The sequence below is a fragment of the Rhinatrema bivittatum genome, chromosome 7 (genome assembly GCF_901001135.1).
Source record: "Rhinatrema bivittatum chromosome 7, aRhiBiv1.1, whole genome shotgun sequence".
NCBI lineage: Eukaryota > Metazoa > Chordata > Amphibia > Gymnophiona > Rhinatrematidae > Rhinatrema > Rhinatrema bivittatum.
In genome coordinates, this window is record NC_042621.1 from 123,686,455 (window position 1) to 123,701,138 (window position 14,684).

Sequence of the window (14,684 nt, forward strand, 5' to 3'; positions counted from 1 at the left end):
CCCCACCATCCTCTTCAGTAAACACAGAAGCAAAGAATTCATTTACAGATCAATTTTAAAAAAGGTGTGCGCAGGGAAAACTAGGGTTACGCACATGGCCAGACATTACACGCACAAGAGCCAGGCCTCTTCCAAGGGGCGGTCCGGGGGTGGGCCAAGTCAGCGCCATTCATCGCTGTCCTGGACCCTCGTGCGCTGGCACTCAAATTACTTCAGGGTGGGCCCTGAAGTAAGTTAGAAGACAAATGCAAAAAAGGGAAAAGGTATGATTTAGGGGTTGGGGAGGAGAGGGGAAGAGGAAGGGAGGTTAGGGTAGGGGGTTAAGGAAGTTCCCTCCCAGTCCATTCCTTACATTCCTTAATTGGAGTGGACTGGGAAGGAAATGGAGAAGGCTGGGATGCGTCGCCATGCAAAATTGGCAAAAAACTATCCCCCCCCACCCCATGCGAGCACGGATTACAAAATCCAGCGCACATGTGCATGTGGCCTAATGATTTTATAAAACACGTTATAAAATCGCCATGTCCATGTGCACGCACGCTTTCAAAATCTACCCATTTGTCTTTCCGGGATGGCCTTATCTTTAAGTGCCACTTTAATCCCTCGATCATCTAACGGTCCAAGCGATTCCCTCGCAGGCTTTCTGCTTCGGATATATATTAAAAAGTTTTTATTATGAGTTTCTGCCTCTATGGCCAACTTCTTTCCAAATTTTCTTAGCCTGTCTTACCAATTTCTTACATTTAACTTGCCAATGCTTATGCTTGATCTTATTTTTTTCTGATAGATCCTTCTTCCAATTTTTGAATGAGGATCTTTTGGCTAAAATAGCCTCTTTCACCTCACTTTTTAACCATGCCGGCAATTGTTTGGCTTTCCTTCCACCTTTCTTAATGCATGGACTGCACTTCTAAGATAGTATTTTTTTTTAAACAATGTTCATGCCTGTTGCACACTTTTAACCTTTTTAGCTGCACTTTTCAGTTTTTTGGGATTTTTTTAAACTATTTTTCTCATTTTATCAAAGTTTCCCTTTTGAAAGTTTAGTGCTAGAGCCATGGATTTACTTACCTTTCCCCTTCCAGTTATTAATTCAAATTTGATCATATTATGATCACTATTGCCAAGCGGCCCCACCATTACCTCTCTCACCAAATCCTGTGCTGCATTGAGAATTAGATCTAAAATTGCTCCCCTCGTGTCTGTTCCTGAACCATTTGCTCCATAAAACTGTCATTTATTCCATCCAGGAACTTTATCTCTCTAGCATGTCTTGATGTTACATTTACCCAGTCAATATCGGGGTAATTGAAATCTCCCATTATTACTGCACTACGAATTTGATTAGCTTCCCTAATTTCTTTTACCATATTACTGTCCATCTCCTCATTTTGGCCAGGTGGACAGAAGTATACACCTATCACTCTACTGTTCCCCAACACACAAGAGATTTCTACACCCTTAAAGATTCATTTGTACATTTAGTCTCTTGTAGGATAGTTATCCTGTTGGACTCTATGCCATCCCAGACAAAGCACCACCCTGCCACCAAGATGCATCTCTTCATCATTGCGATATAATTTGTACCCAGGTATAGCACTGTCCCACTGGTAATCCTCCTGCCACCAGAGGTATGGTGGAAGGAGGATAACTATACACTCTAACCCTTGCATCTTACTACTTAGACTTCTGGCACACAGACATTTCAATTTGGAATCTTTTAGCTCAGGTGATTCTTTACTTATAGGCACATGGACTACATTTCTTATTGTTGAAACCTCTCTGTTGGGATGCCCTAACTAATGCTTCATTAGTATCCTTCAAAGATACCTTCTTCTAAACCTTGCGCTGCTGAGCGACTGGCAGTTTTCCCCTTTGTTCTAGTTTAAAAGCTGCTCTCTCTCCTTTTTAAAGGTTAGCACCAGCAGCCTGGTTCCACCCTGGATAAGGTGGAGCCCATCCCTTCGGAAAAGACCCCCCCCCCCCCCCTTTCTCAAAAGATTCCCCAGTTCTTTACAAAACTGAATCTTTCTTCCTTGCACCATCGTCTCATCCACGCATTGAGACTCCGGAGCTCTGTCTGCCTCTGGGGTACTGCGCGTGGAACAGGAAACATTTCAGAGAATCCTACCCTGGAGATTCTGAATTTCAGCTTTCTACCTAAAATCCTAAATTTTGCTTCCAGAACCTCCCTCCCACATTTTCCTATGTTGGTGCTCACATGTACCACGACAGCCGGCTCCTCCCCAGCACGGTCTAAAATCCTATCTAGGTGCTGCATGAGGTCCGCCACCTTTGTACCAGATAGGCATGCTACCAGGCGATCCTCATGCCAACCAGCCACCCAGCTAGCTATATTCCTAATAATCAAGTCACCTAACCCCTCCCTCCTGGGTGACACATCCTGTGTGCTAGAGGACAATGCACCACCTAGCCTCAGCTCCTCCAGGTCTGCCACTCTAGCTTCCAGAGATCGGACAGGAGCTCTTTGCAATGGGTGCGCACATACAACCTCTGATCGATGGGTAAAAAATCATACATGTGACACGATGCGAAAAGATTGAAAAGACTATAAGGCCCCCCTCCCCCCTTTTTGCTGCTGGACTGCCTTCATCTTAATTTTGTTCAGTTCCTAATTAAGTTTAGGTTGTTATAGGAGTTGGAATGCATACAATTAGAGGTCTTTAAATGTATTAGTGTATTCACTATTTATCTGGTAGTAATCAAAAATTGGATAATTAAAAACTCTTGATAAGGCCTGGGGCAATCCTGAGTTTAAGAAAGTTAAAGGGCAGATTTTTTTTTTTTTTTAATTGAAAGTGTCTCCTGCCCATAAATCAAAGGATGACCGAGGGGTGAATGGGCAAGGGAAAAACAAACAAAACTCTTAGATTTTGCCTGCGATTAACACACAAAACTCCTTGACATCCTCCTCTTGCAGGCAAGCATGGCTGCAGTAAGGAAAAGGGATGGGCTACTGGTTTGCTGCCTGAAGAAGGCTAGAGCCAAAGCACTGGCCAGACCATTCCTCTGCAGTCACCCACCTCAATACAGACAAGCAGTCCCCCCCCCCCCCCCAACTAAAAACTTCCCTGCAGACTTAGCAGTGCAGGGCACACTGTAGAGCATGAGACTATGAGCCTGCTGCCGAAAATGGAGGGAGAGGAAGTCTGGAGTCACCACAGCCAATAAAGATTTTTTTTGGGGGGGGGGGATTTCTGTAGGGAAAAAGAGGGGAAGGCGAATTTTGGAAATAAGGGAAACTATAAGAGCAGAAGGAATGTAGGAGAAAAAGGGGAAATGCTGAGGAGAGCGGTAAGGAGTCAGAATCACTTGAAGAATCATTTGAAGGGAGATCATACAGCCGGGTTGAGAGGAAACAGGACACTGGGAGGCTTTTGTCCACCAAAATCCATTCAGATATTCTGGAAAAAATGAATACTTTTTTTTACATTGATTTTCTCCCATTTTTATTCTTGTTATAATAAACCCTGATTTTAAAAAAAAAAACCAAAAGTCCCTAGACATCCTTTATCAGGTGAATCAGCTTTTTAGGTTTCACATGTTAAACAATGGTACAATACTATTTGCAATACCAGAACTATTCCAAAGATAAAAGTACAGTCACAACTGGGAAAACATCATTTGGCAACAAGCCTCTGACACGAAGAACACTGAAAACCAAATGTTTCTATGCGGTGAAGATTTGCAGCACTACAAGATGTTTTACAGAACATTTTTAATTCCATCTGTTTCTGTGGCACTGCCTGCCCCATTATGGTCTTCCTTTTCACCACACAGCGACAGTAATATTTCATAACTTAGAACTGAGACTGTGGTTTTACGTTGCAGAGAGCTAAGTGGTGGTTGTTTAGAAGACAATATTGTAGCATCAGAGGGGAACCAAAAAGTCAAAGGAACTGAAACCCCAGCTCAGACTTCTCCACATTGCATGCATTTTGGGACTTTGATTATCAAACATGAAATGCACAACTTGGAGAACATTATGGGCTTAATTTTCAATGCCATTTATGCACATAAAACCTGGGGCTCAGTTTGCATACAAGTACCTGGATAACCCCATTTCGGGCACGCTTTTCTGCAAACTGTGGATGACTGTTCTGGAATTGGGGCACTTGGAGTTGGCATTTGCACGTATATTTTTGTATATTAAAAACAGGTGCACACACAAAGTTAACCTGCACAAGCTATGCCCCAGATAGAGCTGACGTCACTTTTCATGAACGAGTGTGCACAGTGTTCTAAGCCACTATGTAGAAATTTTCAAAGTGAACTTAGGTGCATAATACGTTGTCTGTGAAAATCTGGAGTAAAGTCTGCACAAGCTTTTCCCCAACACACAATTACTAAATTATCCTCCTTATACTTAAACCTTGCACTATCATGCACTGCTTCAATAAATGCTTTATACCAGCACTCCAAAAAGGAAAGAGAAGTCAAAGCACCTATATATTTTTAAACCATTACCACTGGGATCTTTAGATTCTTCAATGTAAAGAAATTACTGAATGCCTTAAATATTCCCTAGGAATGCAAATCACTAATTTGGGCTGAACAATAAAGGTGGCAAACCCCTGTTTTTGACCATTGCTCTCCCACTCAAATTTGGTGGTACTGCATGATGTTTCTGATATTGAATGACACTGCATGAAGCTGATTTAATTCATGCTCTGCCATTTTCTGAAATTCTTTGCCAGAGAGTTTATGCTCCGTTACGTGTACACAGAGAGCAACTGTAAGGGATTTTAGTCTTACATGAGTTATCTACAAAATAAGATCCAAGTTCATTAAAAGAAAGCAGAATATCTACAACTTTCTTGATGTTATAATAATTATTTTAGCAGCATAAAATATACAATGGTTTTATGTACGGTAGGTATTGTGTGAAGTTTGATTTAACAGAGCAAATAACTTCTGTTGCAAAGATTACACAACAGAGCTTATGTATAGCTCCCAGCGCTTAACTCAAATTTAACGTGCACTTTACATACGCAATGCCAATTAAGCTACCCAGCTTAAAGTAGTAATTTAGCCAGTCGTATGCATCTTTAGCTTATTCTTATGTTAAGACAATGAAAGTTGCCTGTAAAGAGTCCTGCTTACTAAAAGATGAACCTATAGCCATTCTTAGACTTGGTGGTTAGCATTTCTCATCGCCAAGCAAGAAGCCTGGGTTCGGTGCCTGATATAGTCATCTGCTCATATGTCTGGGAGTTCTACTAAGGAAGCAGTCAAAAGACTAACAGCGGGGCTTCCCAAATCCAGGCTGGGGAACCCACAACTATTTTCAGGATATCCACAGCAAATATGCACACATTAGAAACCTGGTACAAACACATCTCTCTCATGAATATATACATTGTGCATATCTTGAAAGCTTGACTGGCTATGGTGGGGTCATCAGAACATGGTCAGGAAATCCCGACTTAGGGAAAAGTTGCATCATTCTGCTTTCTCATTATGGTATTCAGTCATGAAGAGGAAATCATAGTAACACTAAATGCTCTGACCCCAGCAGGGGAAAGAGGGAGGCTGGAGAAGCTGCAAGGCCCCCATCTTCCTGCACTTGTTTTACAATAGGAGCGGGTCAGAGAGGGAGTGAGCGAATGAACCAAGGATCACCTTAGAGTGTGTGTGTGTGTGGGGGGGGGGGGGGGGGGGGGGAGGGGGCAGGAAGGGATGGAGTGAATGAATGAACCAGGGAGAATGAGGAGTTGGTTGGGAAGAAAGGGAACCAGGGTTTGCAAGGGGTGTAGGAGAGAATCTGGATGAGTGATGGGTTTGGGGGGGAGGAAGTGAATTAGACTGAGGGGATCAAAGGGGCTTTGGAAGGGGGGATGGGGGCCTGTGGTTTCTTTCAACCCCATCTTAATCTTTCTTCCTCCTTCACCCCATCCCTAGTCCTCCAGCTCCTTTGCTTCCACTCCCACCTCAAATAATCCCTTTCTTCCCACCTCCCACTACTGATCCCTCTTCCCTCCCCCCATTCCCTTTTCTTATTCTCCCTGAATCCCCCCATGCTCTCCTCCCTCTGTCCTCCTCTATCCTTTGTCCTTCAATCTCTACTGCCTAAGGTTCCTTCATTTCCCACATCTGATCTTCTCATTCCAAGATCCATTCCATGCCTTTCTCCCTGGCCCAATTACTAGGATATCTATTCCTCTAACAAAAGAGCTAAATAAATTAACTGGATACATAAATATCAGAAAAGAACCATTTTTATAAAGGAAAAAAAAATCATCTTTTCAATTACAAATTTATCACATAATTGTCACAGAATCTTGAAAAATCTGCTGCAGGAAACCGGGGCTCTGAGTATAGTGTTGCATAAGAACGGCAGAGTAACTCAATTGTAGCATCTACAGACTTTTATCACTAATTAATAGAGATATAACATTTTTTTGACAATTCTACAGTTATGCTTGGAGAAGATATGGGGAAATTTCTGGGACATAAAGATTAAAAAGCTATAAAAACAATTATAAAGTTTGTCAGTGAACTGCTAAATGATAATACAAGTGGCCTGATTTGAAAATGCTTGCAGCCCATTGCATAAATAAATTAGAGCCCTCTTACATTTCTGACACCATGTTCATCATTTATAGGATTGCAAGTGATCTTTAATAATACTTTCACCTCTATATATTTTGGTATGGACTTTGGAGGTGGTGTTCTGCATATCGTTTCTGGAGTAAAGTTATGCCTATTCTGTATCTCCAGACCACTCCAGACTTATAAAGGCTAGAATACTGCCTGCTAAAACCCGACCTTTATTGAATATTATAAAATGGAAAGAATCCAAAAGAATTCCTGGGTTTGTTCTCTCCCTAGTCATAGAAAAAGCCTTTGACCAAGTGAACTGGTTCTACCTGAATGCAGTGTTGGGGAGGTTTCAATTTCTAATAGATGGATACCCCTCACATATTTCATATTCAGAGAGAGGAAGTAGCAGGTATGCCCTCCATCTCAAAAACCTCTTCATATAAATAGGCCTTGAGGACCTAACTCAAAAATACTCTCCCTCTTCAATAAACTCCTCTGCACTGCGAGATCCTGGATTGGATTTCCTCCTCCTCTAATCTTATGCCACCAACCCTCTGACTTTCTGCACATGCTCAGTGGCAATTTATATCCTTGAGACTTAACCCAAAGGAGGCTTGCCCAAACGCCAAGAAGGATCAGGATATGCAAAAGCATACTCAAAAATCACAAAATGAATCATGGGAAACATACTCGTGCGAGTTCTAATCCCCACTACATGCTCCCTCCTTTGAGAACAGGATTGTTCTCAAAGGAGGGAGGCTATTATGATTGTTCAGTTTAAGTATTAAAATCTCACAGCATGTGGGGAGGGGTGAGGACCTATGGGCCTATTCCGCGTGTCTTTTAAATATCTAGCAATACCTCTGGATCTGCTTTGCTCTGCTAGGTCTGTTTTGAGCCTATCCCCTCCTGTTCCCTGGGCACAGTCTGGAAGGGGAGGGGCTTGATGAGGAAGTTGAGGGCCATTCTCTGCAGAGAGAAATTCAGCTCAGCTGAGAGGCAGCAACCCTTTAGCCAGCCTGCTAACCCCAGATTTTTGACACCTTAGATACAGGCCTAATGTGCCTTTTCACAAACCCAGGTCTGTCTATATCCTGGTTTCATTCTCCCCTACCCTACATCCTTCTGAAACAAACAAGCAAGCAAGTAAAAAACATTAACCTGAGACAGTCTCCTCAGGGCTGTATGCTGTTGTAGTATATCCTGGAGCAGGTTTTTGGGGTTTTTTTTACCCATTTAAATCTGAGTTCAAGGCAAGTTACAATCTAAGAACTGTAGTTATTTCCCTGCCTAATAGGGCTAACAATCTAAGGGAGTCATTTTTTAAATTGCGTTAGGCCCTAATGCCCACGATAACACCATAACGCATGCAACAAATAAGGCATTGCAAGATGAGTATGCAAATTTTTAAAATGTAGTTATGTGGGCGGAGTAAATGAAAATAAAGGGTGCTTAATGTTGTGGGCGATTTAACGCCGGAAATAACTACATATTTTTTTCCCTGGTGTTATGCAATGCGTTATGGCCAAAACGGGCTTTGCAATAGATATCGCAGATCCTGTTTCGGGTGGGGAAAGGGGAGAGCCTCTAGGGAGGCACAAATATTAGTCAACTTGCTATCAAGCTAGCTCCAGAGTACAATGTACAAATCTCATCTTTGTGTTCCTTTCATCACTCCAAATCACATAAAATCTTTACTGATGTGTACTGTGCTGTTCGTACCTCTGACTGTGCATGTAAAACTGCCGCCCAAAACCTAGTCCTCCATCAAAACCTCACCCCGGGTTACTAGTTGTCCCTCTTACAGTGGAATAAAAATAGTTTACTTGTATGAGAGCCTTATAAAGAGTGCCCCTCTGCGTGCGATGTGAATATCGTGAGGTGTGATAAATTTAACACACACTACGCTAAAATAGCTAACGATGCTGTTTCAGCAAAATTACCTTAACCATGTCTTTTTTTTTTTTTTTTGTTTAAATCACAGGTGCTATTTTTCACAAATGATAAATCTAGGCCTAAGTTTGGAGCTGAGACAAGAGTGAAGAGACTTGCCTGGCTTCCCTAACCACAAGGTTACTCCTCTAGCCTGCTGTAACCACTAGGCGATTCCTCAAGTAGTGTAAAGCAAACTCTCTATGCTGCTGTACAGGTTTCACCCCCCTCCTCTCTCCGAAGTGCATGTACATAAGGTTTATTTATTAAAAAACATTTCTATAACTACCTCCCCAGTCAAAATTTGCACCTGTTCATACCTGAAGGGCATGCTGGATGGCAACAGTGTAGAAAGATTATGCTCTCTGCTGCCAGTGTCAATATTTACTACAGCTGGGTATGGAGTGAGGAAGGTTTTAAAAATAAAACAAAGATGCTGGGACAGAGGGCTGGAATAATCCAGGGCACTAGGTTGACCGTGGCCATTGCCTGGGACCTGTTGGACAAGTTGGGGTGAGGAGGGACAGTGGCTGCTCCAGGCCAGAAAAAGCAAGGTCAGCCCTGGAATTGGCTGGGGCAGGAAGGAACGACAGTGGCCCCAGGTTGTTAATGTCTTTGATAGCTCTGGGGGGGGGGGGGGGGGGGGGGGGGGGAAAGAGACGGGACAGCAACAGTCCTGAGACTGGAAAGAACAGACAGGGCCAAGCCAGGAGCCAGCAGTGCAGGCTGGAGCCAGGCCAGGCATGAACAGCTGTCAGGCTGAAAAGGGAAAGATGTGGAAGAAAGGCTGAGGGGAAGAAATAAGCAAAATATGGGGGGGGGGGGGGGGGGGGAGAAAGAGAACACTTTGGCCCACCCCTAATCCTAAGAATTTGGACTGCTGCCTAAGCTTTCTAAGGTTTCCCTCCCACTTTGCATCTCTGCGGCCCTGTCTAAGGGGGCCAGCACCAGGTCTGACCGAAGAGTCACATTTCCTACTTATGCCTCACAGACCTACTTGAAAAATTAGGCATTTGAATTATTTAGCTTTCCCAAGCAACAAATTTAAAAAAATAGATGAATGATACGGCAGGAGAGAAAGTTTGACACTTCACGCATATCCAGCATAGCTCTCTGCTTCAACGCAGGGGAGCAAGACTGATACTTCACTTTTAATGCAAAGCCAGCACAGCTCTCTGCTTCAACGGCGGGGGGGGGGGGGGGGGGGAGAATGAATAAAGGTGGATCTATATTCAGGCAACAACCAACAAGGACTGAATTACATAGTCTGGATAAACAGATAAGCATGGGTGTAGCTTGCTTATTGCGGTGCTTAATACCCCTAACTAATTAAGCTATTTCACTTAGATGCAGTTCCAACACTGCTCTCTACATTAATGGCAAGGGTGGAAGGGAAATAGAATAAAAAAGGTTACTAAGAGCCAAGAGAAACATATGTGAGAGAAAAAAAAAAAGTGCGAAAGCTTGCTGGACAGACTGGATGGGCCATTTGGTCTTCTTCTGCCGTCATTTCTATGTTTCTATAGAACTTGACCCTCAGCAGGATGTGGTACAATTTTATTAAAGTTCACAAACCGAACTGAAGTTAAAACTGCTGTTTGTACCTCATTCTTCAATGGGCAACATACATCAGAACAAAATAAAAAATTTTAGTAGGTTCAGGGGTTAGATTGTTCCAAAAAGCAGGCAGATTTCTTACTCAGAGTATTACAATAAGGTAATTCCAGGGAGTAAAGACCATTTTATATTTTTTCTGTTACAGTAAAAATTTTAAAACATTTTACACATTTATGCAATGTACCTTGTACTATAGCTGGTAGTCTATCTGCTAAACACATCCTGCAAACATACAATTCCCAGTACGTTTTCCAGACTAAGTAAGATTTTCAGGCTTTTGAGCATTTTTATTCTCACTGCACAATTTGGAGACAAAATTTATTTATTAAAACTGTTCTGTCATTACTGAGGCAAGATTCCAGATATAAAAAGTTGCACATTTTTTCAATATAGCAAACACTGGTGTTGGTGAAGACTTAATTAGGTTTTAATTACGAATTATAATGGGCAAATAAGTTGGGCTTCTGCTGACAAACGGGCCGATACAGTAAAAATCGCATACACAGGCCACTCTCTTGTGAGTGCGATTCAGTAAATTAATTTATTTAAATTAGGGCCCATGGTAAAAAGAGGCGCTAGGGACACTAGTGCGTCCTTAGCGCCTCTTTTTTGACAGAAGCAGCGGCTGTCAGCGAGTTTGACAGACGCTCAATTTTGCCAGCGTCTGTTCTCAAACCCGCTGCCGGCAAAATTGAGTGTCCGGTTTTCAACCCGCGAGCCGCAGGCCCATTTTAAATTTTTTTTTTTTAAATTTTTAACTATTTGTAACTTTTGGGACCTCCGACTTTCTATCACCATGATATTACGGAGGAGGGTGTACAGAAAAACAGTTTTTACTGTACACTTTCCAGGTGCCGAGAGAAATTAATGCCTAGCTTTGGGTAGGCACTAATTTCTGAAAGTAAAATGTGCGGCTTGGCTGCACATTTTACTTTCTGAATCGCGCGGCATAATTAATAGGGCCATTAACATGCATTTGCATGTTGCGGGCGCTATTAGTTTCGGGGGGGGGGGGGGGTGTTTAACAGTGCGCTCCGCCGGAGCTCACTGTACTGTATTGGCCTGAAAGAGGCCAGAAGGCAAGGAGCTGGCCAGGTGGCATCTGAAAGCACTGCTTCCACTTACCCAGAGAGCTGTACTCCTTTGCTTTCTCCAGGACCTTAGCCTGCTCCAGGCCCTTTGCTGGCAGGGCCTTCACATAGCCCATTCCGTCTTTTAAGGTCAGCATCGCATCGGCCATGTCATCCACTGCCTTATTCAACTGCCTCTGGATCTAGCAGGAAAAACAAAGGAAACTGAAGCAAGCACATCCAAAATGTGCATTTCATGCTGGCTGCAGACAGCAGCTCGGACAGCACCAAATCACAGGTTAGCCAATGTGAGTGCATGAGAGCCTGTCTGTACGTGTGTGTCAGACAGGAGGGTGCATGAGAGTGAACATATGCGAGAGTGTGTTTGTGTGAGAGAGAGAACAATTGTGTGTGTTAACAATGCTAGTTTTAAAAGAACATGCTTACTGAATGCAGTTCAGAAGAAACAGTCCATTTAATTATATTTTACTTCTTAAAATAAATGTGCTAAGAACATTTTTTCTAGTATAGTAATATGAATTCTGGCTTCAGATATTTTAAATATGTGGGTACTCAACAAATCATACTATATGTATGTGCGAGAGCATCTCCATCAAAATCACATTTACAATCTTCAATATACAAAAAAAAATTACAAAATTCACTAAAGCAATAACATAGCAAAATTTATTAAAACCACAATAACAGCTGCTGCACTATATTACCAATATTTTCCAAACAGTGTGATTGGTGTGGTGTGGTTAAACACACTATTTACTCATTAATACAATCACTACTTTCAACCACATAAACATATTGCACTCTTTTTTTATATCAAAATAGTTACCAATATGTGGCACATTTGCTTATTTTACAGATAACTGCCACCACAATTTCTTACTAGAATGAAGAACTATTACAGATACTGTTTGGAAGTGTTATAAATTACGGGACATTTTTCAGGAACATTTCCCACTAATCTTTTATCTTCAATCAGATCTTACAATAAACACTATAAAAGAATATTTTTTCTATTTTACACACACACTGTTTGTGTCATTTGAGCAGTCACACTATTATGTCTGTCTACGACCAACACGTGGTGCATGGAACTGTGTAAGGTGCACTTTAGAAAGGCAATGGGGCTGATGCAACACAGTGCACTGTGGGTTTTGGATGCACATCTACAACCCCTTATTCTATAAGGGGATTAGCACGTCCAAAACGCGTGTCCAAACCCCCACCCCCCCCACCCCAGCGAGACTAACAGCGCTCATCACATGTTAATTCATGTTGATGAGGCTATTAACTATTCTCTCCAGATCTAAAAAAAATAAATAAAAAAAATTGGGCGCCTGACCCACAAATTTTTACGCTCAGAAATTAATGCCTGCCCAGAGTACGTGTTAATCTGAGCAGCCCAAAAAACGTACACAGAAAGGCAGAAAATACTGCTTTTCTGCACTTCCTCCAACTTAATATCATGGCGATATTAAGTCAGAGGAACCAAAAGGACCAAAAGGTTTAAAAAAAAAAAAAAAAAGTGTGCCAGCAATCAGGTTAGGAAAACGGACACTTGTAAAATAGAGCATCCGTTTTCCTAACCCACTGACAGCTACCTCTCCTGGGCGCCCACTGCCAAGACGACACTAGGGGCGCACATTTGTCCCTAGCGCCTCCTTGGCAGCGCCAACCCTCATTTAAATATTCAATCACGTGCCCAGGAGAAGTGATGGCGAGACAGGGAGAGACAGAGGCACCCAAGAACACACACAGACTGTTATTGACCAGACAACCCAAGCAACATTGGGTAATGTCCCCTAATATGCTTGGCCTGCAAAATCCTCTCTCTCGCTCCCACATGCATGAACAGGCAGGCACAGGTGCGTGCAAATACACACAAAATGGCTTGCATACACATACGCACATGTAGAGGCACAGGCACTCACACACACACAGGCTGACAAACACAGGCACCTCACACAGGTACACAAACAGGCTGTCATAGACCAGACTACCCAAGCAATGCCAGCTACCTTTTGCTAATATATATGTATAGCGCACCTAGCAAAACTCACCCAGGGAGAATATATACACCTCCCTCCCTCTGGTGGGGTCAGCTCTGAATTAACCATTAAGCAAAATATGCACAAGCATAGGGCAACCAAAGAGTACTGAAAATTTGCATTTTGTTCTATAGACACCTAGTTATAAATAAATAATTTGCTTATACTGATTATGGCCACAAGGAAGATCTATGTCTCAAAATGTTTAAAGGAGTTCCTTAAATCGCCCATATGATCTACTTCAAGTGATTAATCAAGTTTTAAAACCAGAACCTCAAGGAGTAATTGAAATAGAGCCAGATCCTGAGCATTTCTTACAATATTTTCAAAACAAAGTTGCAGTAATGAGTGATCAGTTAAAATCTACTGATATTATCCCTTCCATGACTATTAATATTAATCCCGTCCGGAGTGATTGAGTTTATTTCTACAGGAGATATTGAGTTCTACATAAAATTTAAAAAAAAAAAAAAAAACAAAAACACAAAACATTTTTCATTGAATCCTTGTCCTTTTTGGATCTTTTCAGTTCTGAAAGAATTTTTAAAATTAACCTTAGGTTTTGGTAAATAGTTCTTTAGAAGAAGGCTTCCTACCAAAGGTACTGAAAAGATCTCAAGTGTGGCCAGTAAAAAAGAAAGGAAATTTGCCAGATGAATTGCCAGCAAGCTATAGGCCTATAGCCAATTTGATATCATTAGGCAAATTAATTGAAGAGATAGTATATTTTCAACTGTGATTTTTTTGGAAAACCACCATGTTTTGCATGATAAACAATGCAGTTTTAGAACTAAGCACAGTAAAGAAACATTACTGGTTACTGGTAATGATTGTGTACTGAGAAATTTTGACAGATTCCAATCACTGGTTATCCCCATCTAAATGTCGCCTCTGCCTTAACCACCATATTTTGATAACTAGGTAAAAATAAAATCTGGGAATCAGTGGAAAACTTTTGCAATGGTTTGTAACCTATCTTAACAATCGTAACCTTCAGATTGGTATGTAGCAGGGCTCTAGTTTATCTACTTTACTTTTTAAGATTTTTGTTCAATCACTGTGTGTACTTCTTGATCTATTGTTTTATGCTGATGACATACAGCTTTACTTTCTAGTTACTGGTGAATTCTCCGAGACACAAGATGTAATAGTACAATGCCTCACTGTGATTGATAACTTTATTCCACAGATGAAAATAATCAGTTATCTTAGCAAAAGGTTATTATAAGCTTCGGCAGCTAAAAGCTTTGAGCCTGATGATTTTAGAACAATTGTTCAAGCTTTTATCATTTCAATGGTTGATTACTGTAACTCTTTGTATATTGGCTTACCAAAGACATGACTGCGTGCTCTGCAGTATTTACAAAATTCTGCAGCAAGATTGATAACAAATGTTGCCAGTATCTCAGAGAATAAAATTTAAGATATTGCTGTT

The 14,684-nt window shown here is 41.6% G+C and overlaps 1 protein-coding gene across 3 annotated transcripts in view; it reads right to left on the reverse strand.

Moving 5' to 3' along the window:
• Positions 1–14,684, reverse strand: part of SGPL1 (sphingosine-1-phosphate lyase 1) — a 210,634-nt gene that overhangs the window by 109,930 nt on the left and 86,020 nt on the right. For all 3 annotated transcript variants that reach the window (XM_029609059.1, XM_029609060.1, XM_029609058.1), the window contains one exon: positions 11,239–11,386. In XM_029609059.1, the coding sequence (XP_029464919.1) occupies positions 11,239–11,386 (148 nt within the window). The remainder of the gene's footprint in view (positions 1–11,238; positions 11,387–14,684) is intronic.